This window comes from Furipterus horrens, unplaced genomic scaffold (genome assembly GCF_987537825.1).
Source record: "Furipterus horrens unplaced genomic scaffold, mFurHor1.1.pri manual_scaffold_2, whole genome shotgun sequence".
Taxonomy (NCBI): domain Eukaryota; kingdom Metazoa; phylum Chordata; class Mammalia; order Chiroptera; family Furipteridae; genus Furipterus; species Furipterus horrens.
The window spans coordinates 104,589,831-104,606,543 of record NW_028327172.1 but is presented as its reverse complement, the minus strand read 5'-3'; the positions used below and the strand labels follow the sequence as shown (position 1 = coordinate 104,606,543).

Here is a 16,713-nt window from a genome sequence, read left to right as displayed (position 1 = left end):
CACATAATTTTTCCATTTCTAGTTCTTCTTCTTTGCCCTCTGGCAATCCTATAATTCAAATGTTCATTCACTTATAGCTGTCCCAGAGGCTTCTGAGCCTTTCCTCACATTCCTTACTTTTTGTTTCCTCTTTCTGCACTGGTTGACTGTTCCTTCCCTGTGTTCCAATTTGTTGATTTGATCCCTGGTTTTCATTTTCTCACCACTTGCCTCCTATGTGTTTTTGTTCATTTCAGTATCACTAGCTTTCATTCCTTCCCCATCTTGTTCCAAATCTTTCGTTAATTCTGTAAGCCACCTTATGACTATAGCTCTGAACTAAGCCTCAGAAAGATTTCCTATTTGTTCATCAGTCAGGTCCCACATCTACTGCCCAGTGAGCTGTGTCACCGAGATTTCTGTCGTGGTCTGCTTCATCCTGACAGTTTTGTGTTTAGCTTTGCTTCCTAGACAGGCTAAAGGGGGCGGGGCCCCATGCACTTGCCACTTCCCGGCAACCAGCAGCAATCCGCAACCTTTTTCACTGCACTGTGGCGCTTTGTGTGGGGGCGGGGGTCCAAAGGATTCCTGCTATTACTCTCTGCTGAGAGACTGGGATTCTCTTCCTCTGTCCCCACGCCCTCTGGGCCTCACAGTCCAAGGCAATGGGGGGATCTGCCTTCCCCAGTGTTGTAATTGAGAGTTGATGGGTCTCGACTGCAGCCGGGATTGCTCCCCTGGTGTTTCTTGCAGTCCCACTGCTATCCCCGCTGCTACCACAGACAGCACCGCCCAACCTTTCCACTCCGATTTTCACCCCTCCTACCCATCTTGACGAGCACTGCTGGTTTATAACTTCATACGTTGGGCTTCCATGTAGTTTTATTTTCTGGAATTTCTGGTTATCTTTGGTTTTGAGGTAGTTGTATTCCTACTTAGTTGTGGAGGGAGACTGAGCATGTCAATCTAAACCTCCATCTTGGCCAGAAGTCAAAAACTTGGAAAATATTGCTAATCTTTTTCATTGGAACTTACAATGAATTCATTTTATTTTATTAACTTTAATTAGCACAGAAGTTGGAGAAGGAAAGTTTGTTATAAAAATTCAACCATAAAAATAGATGTAAAAGAAGACTGTTTAAGACTACATGAAGGATCACATTTCTACAGTCTAACATACATGTGTAAAACATGACAAAAATAGAACAAAGGAAGAATAACTGGAAAATAGAAATACACTGTTACAAATGTCTTACATTGTACATGAAGTAATGTAAAGTAAGCTATGATAAATACACAAACTATAAACTTCAGAGTAAAATCTAAAGTAAAATTAAGAGGCATAAATCTGAAATAATTAGATAACAGACAAAAAACAAACCTGAACCTAAACCTTTAACTCACAGCATTAGCAAAAACTTTTCATGTCTCCTTCTCATCATTAATAAAATAAAGATGAAAATTCCTAATGACCCTGAATTAGAACATCTAAAGTGGAACAGGGAACTCTGAGAACATGGTAAACTGATGGCAGCTCCCTTCCGCTGCTCTCTCAATATCAATTTCCCCTTCTCAAACAGTCAATGGGACAAACACCAACTTGATGGGGTAGTGAAATAAGTTGACATCATGTGCTTCCCGATATTATACATTGAGCAGTATACGGTGATCACTTCTGAGGTATTCCTTACAATACTATTTGACCAGAGACTAGACATAAGAAACTATAGAACATACCCAGATAAAGGACATCAAAAAGAATAAAAATCTTTACTCTTTAAATTGGTACGGTCATGAAAGATAAAGTTAGACAAACTCTTATGTATAGATGGAGACTAAAGAGATATGAGGAGAAGTCCACAGAATTACAACCAGAACCCTCAGAAAATAAGAGCTATATGGAAGTCCAACAACAAAGGATTTAAAGAAGCAACTCTCATCCAGACAGGTAGGAGGGGTGGAGTTGTGGGGAAGGGTGGAGGGGCGGTGGAATGGAAGGTCCCACATCACATGTGGTGGATAAAAATCAGGAGGGATACCCTGGGGACAAGCAATCCCAGCCCAAGGCCAGGCTGCACAGTCCAGGGTTATTGTACCAGGAAGAAAAACTCCCATTACCTCTGGCTGTAAAAAGCAGTGGAGGTTGCAGCAGCAGAAGGAACTGCAGGACTTTAGCTCCTTAGAGGGCCCACATGGTCTTAGAATGTACACAAACCCCAGCATAGCAACTGGAAAGGTGCCAATCACATACGGGAAGTGGATTTAGTGACTGGAAAAAGGGCGACTGCCAGGTAAATTGCCAGAAGCCAGGCAGAGGCACTGTCCCCTCTCCAAACGCCCCACCACACATACAGCCACAAAGCAGTAAAGCAGGTGCCCCCTGGCAATTACCTAAGGCTCTGCCCCACACAACTAACAGGTGCCTTTGCTTATACATAGGCCACACTTCTAAGTCAGGAAGTAAAAGCAGCTCTACCTAAAATAGATTAACAAACACAGGGAGGCTGCTAAACTGAGGAGGCAAAGAAATATGGCCCAAATGAAAGAACAGAACAAAACCTCAGAAAATGAACTAAGCAAAACAATGATAGCCAGTGTAACAGATGCAGAGTTTAAAATGCTAGTGAATAAAATGCTCAGAGAACTCATAAGAGTACAGCAAAAAACTAAAGGAAGAAATGATGGTTACACAAAGTGAAATAAAGAAATATGTACAGGGAATCAACAGTGAAGGGGAAAAAGCCAGGATTCTGATCAACAATTTGGAACACAAGGAAGAAATAAACATTCAACTGGAATAGAAAGAAGAAATGAGAATTGAAAAAAATGAGGGACAACTTGAAACATATCAACATCTGAATCATAGAGGTGCTAGGAGGAGAAGTGGAAGAGCAAGAAATTGAAAACTTATTTGAAAAAATAATGAAAGAAATATTCCCTAACTTGGTGAAGGAAATAGACATACAAGTCCAGGAAGCAGAGAGTCCCAAACAAGTTAGACCCAAAGAGGGCCACACTAAGATACATCATAATTTAAATGACAGAGGTTAAAGATAAAGAGAATCTTATAAGGAGCATGAAAAAATAAGAATTACCTACAAAGAAGTGCCCATAAGACTATCAGCTGATTTCTCAAAAGAAACTTCGCAGGCAAGAAGGGGCTGACAAGAAATATTCAAAGTGATGAAAAGCAAGGACCCACAACCAAGATTACTCTATCCAGCAAAGCTATCATTTAGAATGGAAGAGCAGATAAAGTGCTTCCCAAACAAGGTAAAGTTAAAGGAGTTCATCATCACCAATCCATTATTATATGAAATCTTAAAGGGACTTATTTAAGAAAAGAGAAGATCAAAACTATGAATATTAAAATTACAACAAACTCACAACTAACAACTGAATCTAAAAAATAAAAACAAATTAAGCAAACAACCAGAACAGGAACAGAATCACAGGTATAAGGATCATTTGGAGGGTTATTAGTGGGGAGTGAGAAGGGGCAGAATGCAGGAAAAGGTGCAGGGATTAAGAAGCATAATTGGTAGTTACAAAATAGACAGGGGGAAGTTAAGAATAGTATAGGAAAGGGAGCAGCCAAAGAACATACACACGCAACCCACGGACATGCACTAAGGATGGGGATTGCTAGAGGGAAGGAGGTACCGGGCAGAGGGGGCAAAGAGGGAAACATTGGGACAACTGTAAAACACAATCAATAAAATATAATTTAAAAATTAAAAATTAAAAAAGATATGAAAATATTACCAAGTGCAATCAACAATCCTGGACTGGTTCCTGAACCATAAAGGAAAATAAAATGTCAGGACAAGTGGTGAAATATGAATAGGGTTGTATGAATAATTTTAAAAGGTGATACAAAAACCTTATTTATTTACTTCCAACAAAGAAAAGCTTGGGACCACATAGTTTCACTGGTGAATTCTATTAAACGTTTAAAGGAGAATCAACATTCCTGAACTCTTCTGAATATTAAAGAGGAGGAAATACTTCCAAATTCTTTCTATGTGGCCAGCATTATTAACTTGATACCAAAACTAGACAGAGACAGGACCAGAATACTATAGTCCAATGTCCCTGATGCATATCAATGCAAAAATCCTCAACAAAGTAGTAGCAAAGAGAATTCAACAATCGTTGTCAGCAGCCGTCCGTCTCGAGAGACGATGGTGTAGCTTCTTAAGAGTCTATCTGCACCGCCGAGAATGGCTGTGCAGTCCGACTCGGGAGTGACACGGTATCTGTCTCCTCCCGTGTTGAATCGACATCTTGCGATGACACTGGAGTGTCCTCTCCAGTGAAGCTGAAGCTACAGAGCCTGGGCAGGGTGATATGGAGGGTCTGCTGTTGCCCATGCAGCAGACCCCACCTCTCTTCGCAGCTGAAGGGTCCAAGGGAAAGACTGAGTCAATACAGCTTGGCTTCAGGTGCGCCACAGGAGTTGCCGGTGTTGACTACAACGTCAAACCGCCTTAGGGACTCCGGCTCCGGATTTTCTGTCGGGGTTTACTCCCTTAGCCTTTCCCCTGAAGAGGTATGCCGCAAGGCAGCGGAGGTTTTTTGGAGTCAAGAGTTTTCCTTCTCTGATGTGCCCTGACTGGAAGATCGAACCAGCGACACTTAGCTCGCAGGCCGACGCTCAATCCACTGAGCCAAACCAGCCAGGGCCAAGAATTCAACAATACATTACGACAATTATACACCATGACCAAATGGGATTTACTTCTGGAATGCAAGGGTAGCTTAACATACAAAAATCAATGTAATATGCCACTTGGACAGAAGGAAAAAAATAAAACAAAACATGATTATTTCAATTGATGCAGAAAGTCTTTGTCAAAATTTAACACCTCTTCATGAAAAACACATTCAACAAACTAAGAACAAAAGGAAACTCTCAATATAATAAAGGTGCATATATGAAAAGCCCACAGCTTTTTGGTTTGATGATGAAAGACTGAAAGCTCTTCTTCTAAGATCAGGAACAAAGGGACCCAAAATAGTCAAAGAATCTCGAAAAAGAAAAACAAAGTTAAAGGTCTCACAATTCTTGATTTAAAACTTACTATAAAGCTATAGCAATCATAACAGTGTAGTACCAGAATAAATACAGACATATAGACCAATGGAATAGAACAGAAAGCCCAGATACAAACCCTCACACATATGGTCATATGATTTTATGACAGGGATGCCAATATCATTCAATGGGAAAGACAATCTTTTCAACAAATGGTGCTGGGAAAATTAGATATCCACATGCAAATGGTTGAAGATGGACCCTTACTTGACAGCATATACAAACACTAGCTCAAAAGAAATAAAAAACCCAAACATAAGACCTGAAAATATAACTCTCGGAAGAAAACATACAAGGAAAATTACATGACATTTTCCAAAAAAGACATACAGATGGACAACATATACACGAAAGGTACTCAAGATCACTAATCAGGGAAATGCAAATCAAAAGCACAATGAGATATCACCTCACACCTGTCAGAATGGCTATTATCAAAAACACAAGAAATAACAAGTGTTGGCAAGGGTGTGGAGAAAAGGTAACTCCTGTGTATTGTTAGTGGAAATGTAAATTGGTGAAGAAACACTATGGAGGTTCCTCAAAAAATTAAAAATATAACTACCATATGATCCAGAAATTCCACTTCTAGGTATTTATACTAATTTGAAAAGATATATTCAACACCATGTTCACTGCAGGATTATTGCATTATTTACAATAGCCAAGATATGGAAACAACCTAAGTGCCTGTCTATCAACAGATATATGGATAAAGAAAAAATGATATATTGCCATTTGCCATAACACGGATAGACCTTAAGGGCATTATGCTAAAATAGGTCAGATCAGAGAAAGACAAATACCTTTCGAACTCACTTAAATGTGAAATCTATAAAACAAACAAACAAACTCATAGAGAACAGATTAGTAGTTGTCAGAGATGACAATGGGGAGGGGGCATTGTGAAATGAGTAAAAGGAGTCATAAAGTATAAACTTTAAGCTATAAAATAAGTAAGTCATGGGGATCTAATGTACAGCTCGGCAACAATAGTGAATAATACTGTATTGCATATTTGAAAGTTGCTAAGAGAGTAAATCTTAAAAGTTCCTATCATAAGAAAAAAAATTCTGTAACTATGTATGGTGACAGATGTTAACAAGACATATGATGATCACTTTGCAATATACACAAATATGAATCATGTTATACACCTAAACGTGATATAATGCCCATTGATTATACCGCAATAAGAATACAACACAAATTTATTACTGTTCTGTAGGTTAGGAGTCACATACAGGTCTCACTGGGTTAAAATCCACATGTCATATTGACAAGGCTGCATTCCTTTCCAGATGTTCTAGAGAATACACTTCTGGGCCTTTCCCAACTACTAGAGGCCATCCCCATTCTGTGGCTCATGTTCCTCTTCATCCTCAAAGCCAGCAACAACCAGATCTTTCTCTGACCCTTTTGCAGTAGTTATCGCCATCTCTGACCACAGCTGGGAACATTTCTCCATTTTTTAAAGACTCAGGATTAAATTGAGCTGACCTAGCTAATACAGGATACCCTCCCCTCCTCAAAGTCCTTAATCCTAATCACATCTATAAAGTCTCTTTTGCCAAGTACGGCAACATATGCACAGGTTTCAGGGATTAAAATGTGTACACCTGTGGGGAGCCATTACTCTACCTACTACAAATGTCTATACTATTTATTATATGAGCATGAGAAAAATGTAGGATCTATATCATCAGGTTCTACCATGGATTAGAGAATATAGTGCAGATATGAGAAGGAAAAGGGAAGAGGTGAGGGAAAGGGGAAGGAGAAGGAAAAGGAGAAGGAGGAGGAAAAAGGAAGGGGGAGGAGAAAGGGAAGGAAATGGAAAAGGGAAGTTGAGGGAAAAGAAACAGAAAAGGGAAGACAAAAGTGAGGGTGGAAAGGCAGGTGGCAGAAAAGGGGACATAGGGAGAGAAAAGGGAAGAAGTGATAACAAAGGAAACAGAAGAAAAAGAGAGATGAAAAGGAAGCAAGGGAAAATAAAAAGCCTACTCAAACACACCAAGTAAAAGGCAGTATAAATGATCATATTTATGTATTTGGTCATTTATGTAATTTTATTTGCATGAAGAAATTTCCTTCAAAAAACACTGAAATTCTAAACCTGACCTACAAGAACTCCCTACCACACTCCTCCTCACCTCTTTGTGATTTTGCAATGCTGACCTGTGCATAAAAACGCCCATTTTTCCTCCCAATATGGGAAGACACATGCTGTTCTGTCTATAACATATCTACTTCCTCCTCCACCTAGCTAACTTTTATGCATCCCTCAAATCAGTTTGAAGATCACTTCCTCAGGATAGTCTCCCTAACTCCCTAGGAGAAATAAGTACCCCCTGCTATATGCTATCAGAGCTCCGTTATACTTTTAATGGAATTACTACAATTGTGATTTTACATTTATTAGGGTGCCTCCTGACTTTAAGCAAATGGAGAACAGGAAGCATGTCTATTGTAGCTCAACATAGCATTATATGTTTTGTCTAGCACAATGTCTGGCAAATCATAGATACAGGTCCTTCCCTGAAAGTAACAGAAAAAGGCCATGTAAGTAGAGACCAAAATTTCATTTTAATTAGTGAAAACGAGCTTGATTGGGGCTTCATCTTTAGAAAATGAAATGTAAAATTATGAAAATAAATTTCACATTAGTTAAAAAAGTTATGTTATAACCAAACACATACACTAAGTCTTAGAACAAAAAAATTAGTCAAATATTTTTTCAACAAACTTGTATAACTCCATAATATAGCAAGCCTCACTTTTCTGTTTACCTTCACAGATCACAGGGGATAATTCTGGCAAAAATATTAGAACCCTTCATGAAAACCTTTCCAAGACCTCCCTTAATCCTTTGACACTCAAATCATTCATTCTTGTAACACTCTTTCACCTTTTTTTTTTTAACAAGAGCAAGTCTTTTATTTTCCATGTGCCTGTCTCTGTGACTTGAAGTAAGTTGTCAAGGTTCCCCTGTGATTTTTAAATACTTAATTTTTAGAGCAGATGTAAGACTATTTTTAGAGCACATATAAGCTCACAGCCAAACTGAGCAGAATGTACAGAGTTCCTATATACCCCCAACATACACTGAGCCTCTCCCACTATCAACATGCCCTACCAGAGGGTGTGATTTCAATAGATGCACCTATATTAACAAATCATTATCACCCAAACTCCATAGTTTACATTAAGATTTACTCTTGCTGTTACACATCCTGGATGATATGTATCAGCCATTACAGTATTATAGAGTTGTTTCACTGGCCAAAAAAATCCTCTAGCTCTACAAGTTCATTCCTACCTGCCCCCCAGCCATGGCATTCCTACCTGCCCTGGCAGCCTTGAATATTTTTATTGTCTTCATTTTGCCTTTTCCAGAATGTCATATGGTTGAAATCATAAGTATGTAGCCTTTTTGGATTAGTTACTTTCATTTAGTAATATGCATCTAAACTTCCTCTGTGTCTTTTCATGGCTTAATAACTCATTTCTTTTTAGAGCTGAACAATATTCTGTTGTCCGAGTATACCAGTTTATTTATCCATACATCTACTGAAGAACATCTTGGTTGCTTCCAAGTTCCAGCAATTATGAATAAAGCAGCTAAAACATCTGTGTCCAAGTTTTTTGTGGACATTAAGTTTTCAATTCATTTGGGTAAATACCAAAGATGGCAACTGCTGGATCATGTAAGTCTTGTGAGAAACTGCCAAACTGCTTTTTCTTTTTCAATTCTTAACTGGTTTAATTCATTCCCATTCTTGTTTGTCAATACCTTTATGTGGAATTCAAGCTGTTCCCTCTCATCCTACTTGAAGACTTTGAAACAACTATTTCACCAGGCACCCAGTTTGCATCTGTAAAGTATTGTTTGATGTATAAAAGAGGTTAATAACCCCAAAGGGGCTCTTCAAAGTATACAATGGGAGAATGGTATTTGACATGTGACTAATTTTAATAAAGTACTAGATTCATTGTTTTCATAGTATGATGATTTTCGCTTACCTAAGGTTCCATAGCTTTGGAAATCCAAATAATGAACATTCAAAATAAGTTCTTCATCACACATCTTAAACCTGTACTCAATAAAAATTAACATAAATGCAATATATATACATGCAAATAGATTTCATGTACATATGTTCAGAAAAGCAAAATTTTACATATGGAGCTTTAATCTCTAACTAAATTCTATTACAAAATTAGACTTATTTTTCATGGTTTATGAGTAAGGTAAAAAAAAAAAAGTCAAGGGTATTAATGATATGTCCAACAGGAAACACTGATCTTGTTCTACTCTATCCTAACCAAGTACCAAAAATGTTTTTTGAGAATGCGGATCTTTGTTCTGTACGGTTTAGCAATAAGCATGTGCAATTCCACTAATCTGCCATCCACTCTGACAAGATAAACTTATACACCTAATTGTTTACTTTTCAAAAAAATTAATTTTGCAAAAAAAAACAGCAAAAATTCAAAAACTATGTATGTTACGATATTAAGGACTTATATCTGTTGTTTTTATATGCTGCTTAAATGTGATACACTGAAAGGAATCTAAACAGGAATATATGTAATATACACATAAACAGCCTAGGTTGTTTTATTTGATTACTAAATAAGTACAAAAAATATATTTGACCATACAAATGGGAATTAAGTAGCTGATAAAGTTCACTTTACAAAGTAAAAACCAGTTCCTAAAACAGTCAAACTTGAAGAAATGCAGTAGTGATGTGGTGCTTTGAGATAAAGCAAATTTGCAATAACTAAATGTGTATGGTACATGCTATGTGCAAGACACTGTTCTTATGCTATATTAACTTGTTTGGTCCTCACAATTCTAACGTTAGGTACTATTATACTTATTTTAGATAAACACCACTAAGGCCCAGAGAGGTTAATTCAATTTATCAAGGTCACAAAACTGATAGCAGAATCAGGATCCAATCCCAGGCAAGCTGGGTCCAAATTCCAGTCTTGTATGATTATGCTGTACTATCTCAATTTCATTTTTAGCTCACACATATATTCAGATGTGTTCACAGGAATAAAATATACATCATTATCCACATATTGCTGACAGATCCTGATGGAAAATTTGGAAGCATTCACTACATATTTACATACTATAATTTCTTTTCCCTAGAAAATAGGCATCTGTAGCTCTCTAGTCAAATCACAAAACCAACTACAAAACTACGAGTTTCTGGATTTACCCAAATTATTAAAGGGCTTCTTCCAGGATGCCTTGTAATATAAGATACCAGATAAGCATCACATACTTGTTGGCTTAACTTGGCTTTTTCTTCTAAGCCAGTAAGCTGTCACTGGTTTTAGATATACCCTGCTTCACATAGGGTTCCCAGCATTATAAAAATTAAGAATAACTGCCAAGCAATTTTATATTGTTCCAGTGGCATCTATCAAACACAACATTAGTGACTTTCAGATAGCACAGATGTTTGTTCAGGTCTTCCCCAAATCCCACTGAAGAGACAGATAGACAGACGTATTAAAGGCAACAATATCCACAGCAAGTAAGAGAATAAAATGCCGCCAGTGAATGAGATTTACACCCATTTCAGAAAGACAGAAAATAGGTGGAATCGTACTGACCTACAAACCAAAGCAGAGCACATTATATTCGAGAATGTGCACAAAAGAGCAAAGAAGAGATGTCATTCCGGCAAGCTTGAAATAAGTGTGTCCAAATGTCTTAAGTAGTCAGTGGGACAGTAACCATGGAAATCAGTCCTCCACCCTTCCCATCCTTCAAGCAAAAAGTTAGGAACAGTTAAAGGACAAAGTGAAAAGTTAGAGAAAATGAAGAACTAGGTCTTCTATCATGAATACTGGTGTTAGAGAACATAGTAGAAACCTAGGTTTAATATCTCTACAATCCACATTGAGGAAATAAAGTTAAGGCAGCTATGCCCAGCAAAGAGGTTGCTCCACCAGTGCAAAGCCTGGGAAAAAGGGGTGCAGGGGAGGGTCCCAGCCTGCCCACCTGCTCACACACACTCAACTGAAACCTTTCAGTCTGGGCACCCTGGCATATGGGGCCAATATTCAACCAGTCCTCCCATTTAGAGAAAACAATACTTATTATCTACATTAATAAAAATATCAATGTATAATCGGTGTCCACCAAATGTTTGAGGAAAAAAACTGAAGAAAACAAGGATCAAACAGTAATAGAAGCACTGACCCAAAAGAGACAGAGAATTCAGGAAATAAAAGATAATTTTTTATTTTGTGATCATTTTTATAGATTCAAGACTCTTTATGTCCATAAAATAAGAAAAGGCTGCTATTAAAGAGAGCAACTAGAGAAATAAAAGGTTCTTGTCAAAATTTACAATTCCATAGAAAAGATGACTAACAGAATACGCAGGTCTTAAGTTTGAAGGAGTAATTCAGGAGACGCCGTGTTTCCCGAACGGACTCAGAGGATAAAAACATAAAAAGAGGAAAATAAAAGCAGGAGGCAGTGTAAGATACAAGAAATCCCTAAATTTATCCAGAATTGACAAATCAAGAAAAAGAGGTTGATAATAAGTACATTATCTACACGGAGATTCAGAGTAAGAATAACAACTTACACTTTTCATTTTACATCATTTATACTGTACACATCTTAAAATTATGTACATGTATTAGTTTTAATAATATTTTAAGTATTAACCAGAAGAAAATGTCACGGGACACCACCACACCCAATCAAGTGCTATTGAAACTCTCTGGAGACAATAATGTTGGTGACTTATGCAGGATGGCAAATGTCAATATGAGAGATCAAGAAAGGTCACTATCACTAGTTTTCTTCAAAAGGGAGACAAAACATTCTGAGCCTTTTTGAAAGCGTGTACATTTATGGCTAGAAAAACCCGAGACAGCAACGCCTACAGAATCCGCCGGACCGGAAGCTGGTTTCCACTCGCAACAGAAGAACTAAGTAGGAGCCAGCACGAGGAAGGGGAATACCTGCACTCCGGGATGCTGCGAAAGCCCGAGGACTTGACAGTCACAGAGGCCAAGGCCACAGAGAGAGACACGGTGGCTAAAGCGTTTCCCAAGATGCGTCCGGCCATCAGCGCCCCGCGGACGGATTCACGCAGCGAGTTCGCTCTTACTTGGGCTGCCGCCTCCGCCCGCCCCACAGCCCCGGGCCCCGAGGATCTAGCGGGCACTAGGACCGGGCCGCCCTCCCATTCCCGACAGGGAGTAGCTAGGTCTAATCTCAGAAACACACAGACCAGGACCTCTCCCAAAATAACAGTGCAGCGCCTTCCCCAGTGCGATGAATGTAGCCAGATCAGCCCGGGGGTTGGGGGGACTGGGGGTCCGAAGCTCCCAGACCCAGCTGCCGGCAACAACGACCCGAGCCCGTGACGTCCCTGGCGTGTGACGGTGCTTTACGGCTGCACCGCAAAGCAAACACCGCACCGGCTTCGCAGCGCATGCGTTCTTCGACCTCCCAGTCTGCGCAGGCGTTCTTGGGGCGAATCGGAGGGGGGTAGCGCGAGTGCGAAAAGTCAAGGAACTGTGAGGAGAAGAAGGAGAAAGAGAGGGAGGAGATTAAGAGAAGTTTGCCATCCTGGTTTTTAGGCAGGAAGGGTTACAAACAACTCATGTGCAGAACCCCGTTCTTCCTAGTCATATCTGAGTACGTGGTTACAGGAAAAGGAGACAGGCAGGAGACACAATCAGCGGAGCTGAGGTTTTCTCTTCCTTTCTTACCGAGGTGTTTGCGGAGCTGCAGCATTTCACAAGGCTTTGCCTGGTGTGACGGCCAGGCTGGCGGAGGAGCATGCCCGCTGTGAGTTAGGCCCACTGTCCGGAGCAGGAACAAAGGGAAGAACAGCAGGCAAAACTTAGCCAGCCAACCAAATTGCCAAACTGGAATTTGGAGATCCAGACTGTCCAAAACAGTAGTATTTATCTTGTTACCATGGCAGATATTTATCTTTTAAGTACATAATACGATGTTACAGTGGTGTGTGAGAGACACAGATGTTACGAAACTCGCCATTTTAAGAGCCAGATTAATCAAATTCAAGTACAGTTTTGAAGACCTCAGAACTCTTGTCGTTAAGGACTCCATTTAAATCTGCACCAGGAGACTTGACGAAACTACCAAGGCTTTTAGCAGCGTCAGGCCTTGTCCCTAGGATGATCGCAAAGGCCCCACTCTCCCATCAACCGTATATAATGCTAGCATGGAAAAGCTCAACACTGCCAGGAGAATTTGTTGTTTATTGCAGGCAAAATCTGGTCATAGATATGCTTTACAAAGATTCCAATTATAAATCCTTTCTCCGCCCTTGGTGATGTAAATGTACCAGACAGAATTGTTTTCTTAAAGACTTTAGAGCCCCTTTCTTTGAAATGCAAACATTCAAGGATATATCCTTTGTGCTAGGTCACAGTCCCTGTGGAAAGATAAGGACCTAACTCCAGTGGGTGCCTTTCTTGAACTTGCGCTACTGTCTCCTGCCATAACCATAGAAATTGTGCCCTGGCCAGGTAGCTCAGTTGGTTAGAGCATCATCCAGATACACCAAGTAGTGGGTTCAATCCCCATTGGGGCATATACAGTACAAGGATTGATGTCTTTCTCTCCCTGCCTCTAAAAGATCGATTTTCTTTTTAAAAAGTAGAAGTTTTTCTCCTCCATGTAAACAAAAAGGAGCCACATACTAAACCAGGCAAGCTCCGGGGAGGTCTGCGTGGCGGCCTTATAAGAGACCAAAGTAACCACACAGGATGATCTGAAATTAACACTTTCGAACTAAAAGCTGTTCATGGCAGTCAGTTACGTCCTAGGCTAGAATCTTCCCTGACAAAGGTCAATCTTCACCTTAATTGAGCCTGATAACATATCTTTGGAATATCAAAGTAATTTCTTTTTTTCTGACCACTTAAAGCATAATCACCACACCAGACCACAAATTTCCTCATTATTATTATCATGTTAGTTGTTGACTGTTAACTAACCCATACCCACAAATGTAAAAGAAGTATGTCTCTAGTCATTTTACTTTTTTTTTTTTTTTTTTTTTTTTTTTAACAAGACGGGCTCCGCTTTATTTAGAGCATCAAAACAAACATCTTACAGAATGGGAACCATGACATTACACAACAAAGGGTGGCTCTAAAAATCTCAAACAAGTCAGGCAATGCTTTTTTTTTAGATCACCAAAAATAAGGTTTTACAGAAAAGGAACTGTAAAAGCAAATGTATAGCTGCAAATCTCCTTTGCCTTCAATACCAATTCCCTGTAAAGTATTTTGGGACCACTTTGCAGTTTCCAAGCAAAATTGAAATTTGTTGGACAGAGTTGCTTAGTGTCGTCCTAAGAATGAAAACAGTTTGCAAAAACAATTCTGCTTAGTGCTAATACGTATCTAAAACACGTGGAGATGGTTACCAACTCCAATTTCCACTGCCGCAGGCTAACCTATGCACACTTTCGCGAACGCTTCCCTGGGAGCACAGGCGCTCTTTTCTCCCGACACAGATGACTTGGACAGTGGCTAGGCTCAGGTGCTGGGGGCTGTTCATGCACCACGGAAGTCCTCCCTAACAGAAATAACTAAGTATGTAACAACTCAAATAACTGGGCCCGTCTCTGCTAGAGCGTCCCCAGGGTGGGCGTCGCATCTCCTGCCATCTCCCCACGTCTCTACCGGGGACCTAGAATGCAAAGCTAGGGAGAGAAGCTGTTCTCACAGAGCCGCGGAGACTAATAAACTGCCCTGGGGTTCTTAGTGCTGGAGTGCGCCTCGCAGGCAGCGACGTAGGCAGACTCTGGGAAGAAATCGTCATGGTACTCTGCTAAAAACCTCAGAAAGAGATCAAAGTGCTTCAGTAAAGCCTTCAGATTCTTATCAGAAAAGGACATCTTCCCAAGGATTTCTGGAAGTTTCACAAACAACCGCAGCAAGTGTTGCGCCCCGTAAATGTAAGAGGGTGGAGGCGGCTGGTCACCTGGAGGGTAACTGTCGGGTACAAGTTTCCAGGACAGGACCTCATTTATTTCATTTGTTCTTCTGCCTTCAAAGCTGGCGAACACCGTGCTCCCTTCCTTGCTAGGGGTCACAGGAATGGGTGACGATGACCTGCTATGCACAGGTGTCTTCTTCTCCAGGTGTAGGAACAGCTTGGGCATGCTGGCGGCCGTGTCCTGCTGCCGGCGCTTGGGCTGAGGCGACGCGCTGCTCTCAGACAGCCTGTCACTGTTGGCCGAGTGGCGCGTGGAGCGCCTCAGGGACTGCAAGGCCTCCGGCTCGGCTTTGCGCCTTTTGGGGGTGGCCGGCTCGCCCGTGGTCGGCTGGCTCTCCGTGGACTGCGGGGTGGACGGATTCAGCAGCGGCGGGCTTGGCGAGAGCTCCTCCTGGCTCCTACTAGGGTTTGTGGCACTTTCCTTAATCGGAAGAAAAAATTTGGACGAAGTCACCTTTTTATACTGAACTTGTTCATAGGGATACAGCAAAACCAATGGCAGAGTGTAATCAAAGGTTATTCTTAATCCATCCACCATCTCCTTACAAAGGTCAACGTTCTTTTCCGCTGGGATGTAATGCACATTCATGGTGGCATGTGCCATAGCGTGATGGTGACGAGGCCTCTCATTGGCTGAAAAGGCTGCATTGATGGCAAAATGCTTCACGTAGGATTCCAAAATAGTTATGATGTTGGTCTGGCATGGCAGTTTCACTAACCGTTTCCTCCTGTTGATATAGTAACAGTCGTCCTCCAGCTTCTTCTTCAGAACTTCAGGGATGTCTATAGTTATTGTTCGTTCTTCCATCTCCCTTTTTCTGTGCAGCTCCACTTTTTCCTTCACTTCAGTCTTCCCTTCAGCGCCACTTTCTTCACTTACTGCCTCATCCTTTTCTTCACTGCTGTCATCAGAGGAAGTGCTTACCGAGTTCTCATCATTTTTATCTTTTTCTTCAACGGGGAGGCTTTTTAAGACCGAATCAACACCAGGCAAGCGGCAGCGCTTCTTTTTTCTTCCTGTGTTTAGGCGAGCTACAGCTTTTCTTGCCAATTTACGCTGTAATCTCCGATTTTCATCGGTGTCACGGAGGACATGATCTTCAGCTGCCCACCTGTCCCAGCTTCTGTTCCAACCATTAAAATGGATCAGATATTCTGGGATCTTTCTGCCTTTTTTGTCTTTCCCAACAATAACATCCACAATCTGAAACCAAAAAGTATTGTCCACAAATGACTGAACATACGGAACGCTGGAAGCTAGATCAGGAAAACTAGATCACAGACCTTTCCTAAAAAATAAAAAGAAAGCATTCGCTCCTTTTTTAGATTGAGAGCGAGTCTGAAACATTTTTCCTTTCAATTCTCAGTCATTTTACTTTTTATCCAATCCCAGAGATTTCCCGGCTTTGCTTTCTCCAGCCTCCCTACTCCATCACCAATGAATTTCATATAACTCACTTACACTTCTTCCTTTGATTCTAATTAATAAAATAAATGGTAAAACTGCCATTTTCTAGAGTATTTTCTGAATCTGTTGAGATTTTGCTTCCTGGCAATTATTGTCAGTTTGGCTCAAGCTCATAAAAATTCTCACAGTTTTGGCCTTTTC

General features: G+C 40.4%; 2 protein-coding genes across 9 annotated transcripts in view; both read right to left on the bottom strand.

The window, feature by feature from the left end:
- The window catches only part of NUDT9 (nudix hydrolase 9), a 91,918-nt gene extending 79,414 nt beyond the window's left edge, over positions 1-12,504 (bottom strand). For 5 of the 8 annotated variants that reach the window (XM_090266277.1, XM_090266275.1, XM_090266276.1 and 2 more), the window contains exon 1: positions 12,083-12,504. In XM_090266277.1, the coding sequence (XP_090122403.1) occupies positions 12,083-12,189 (107 nt within the window). In that variant the 5' untranslated portion in view covers positions 12,190-12,504. Of the gene's footprint in view, positions 1-2,097; positions 2,208-9,100; positions 9,157-12,082 lie in introns of those variants that run through there. The other 3 variants (XM_090266278.1, XM_090266280.1, XM_090266279.1) reach the window with 3 other exon arrangements.
- A 1,663-nt stretch (positions 12,505-14,167) lies between these two features.
- Positions 14,168-15,971, bottom strand: LOC150019229 (MSL complex subunit 3). The gene has a single exon (XM_090267920.1). The coding sequence runs from the start codon at positions 15,910-15,912 to the stop codon at positions 14,845-14,847; it is 1,068 nt and encodes a 355-aa protein (XP_090124046.1). The 5' UTR covers positions 15,913-15,971; the 3' UTR covers positions 14,168-14,844.
- Between the last annotated feature and the right edge of the window lie 742 nt (positions 15,972-16,713).

Excerpts from the sequence above, each read along its gene's own strand:
- LOC150019229 (XM_090267920.1), bottom strand. The coding sequence starts at position 15,912 with ATGGAAGAACGAACAATAACTATAGACATCCCTGAAGTTCTGAAGAAG.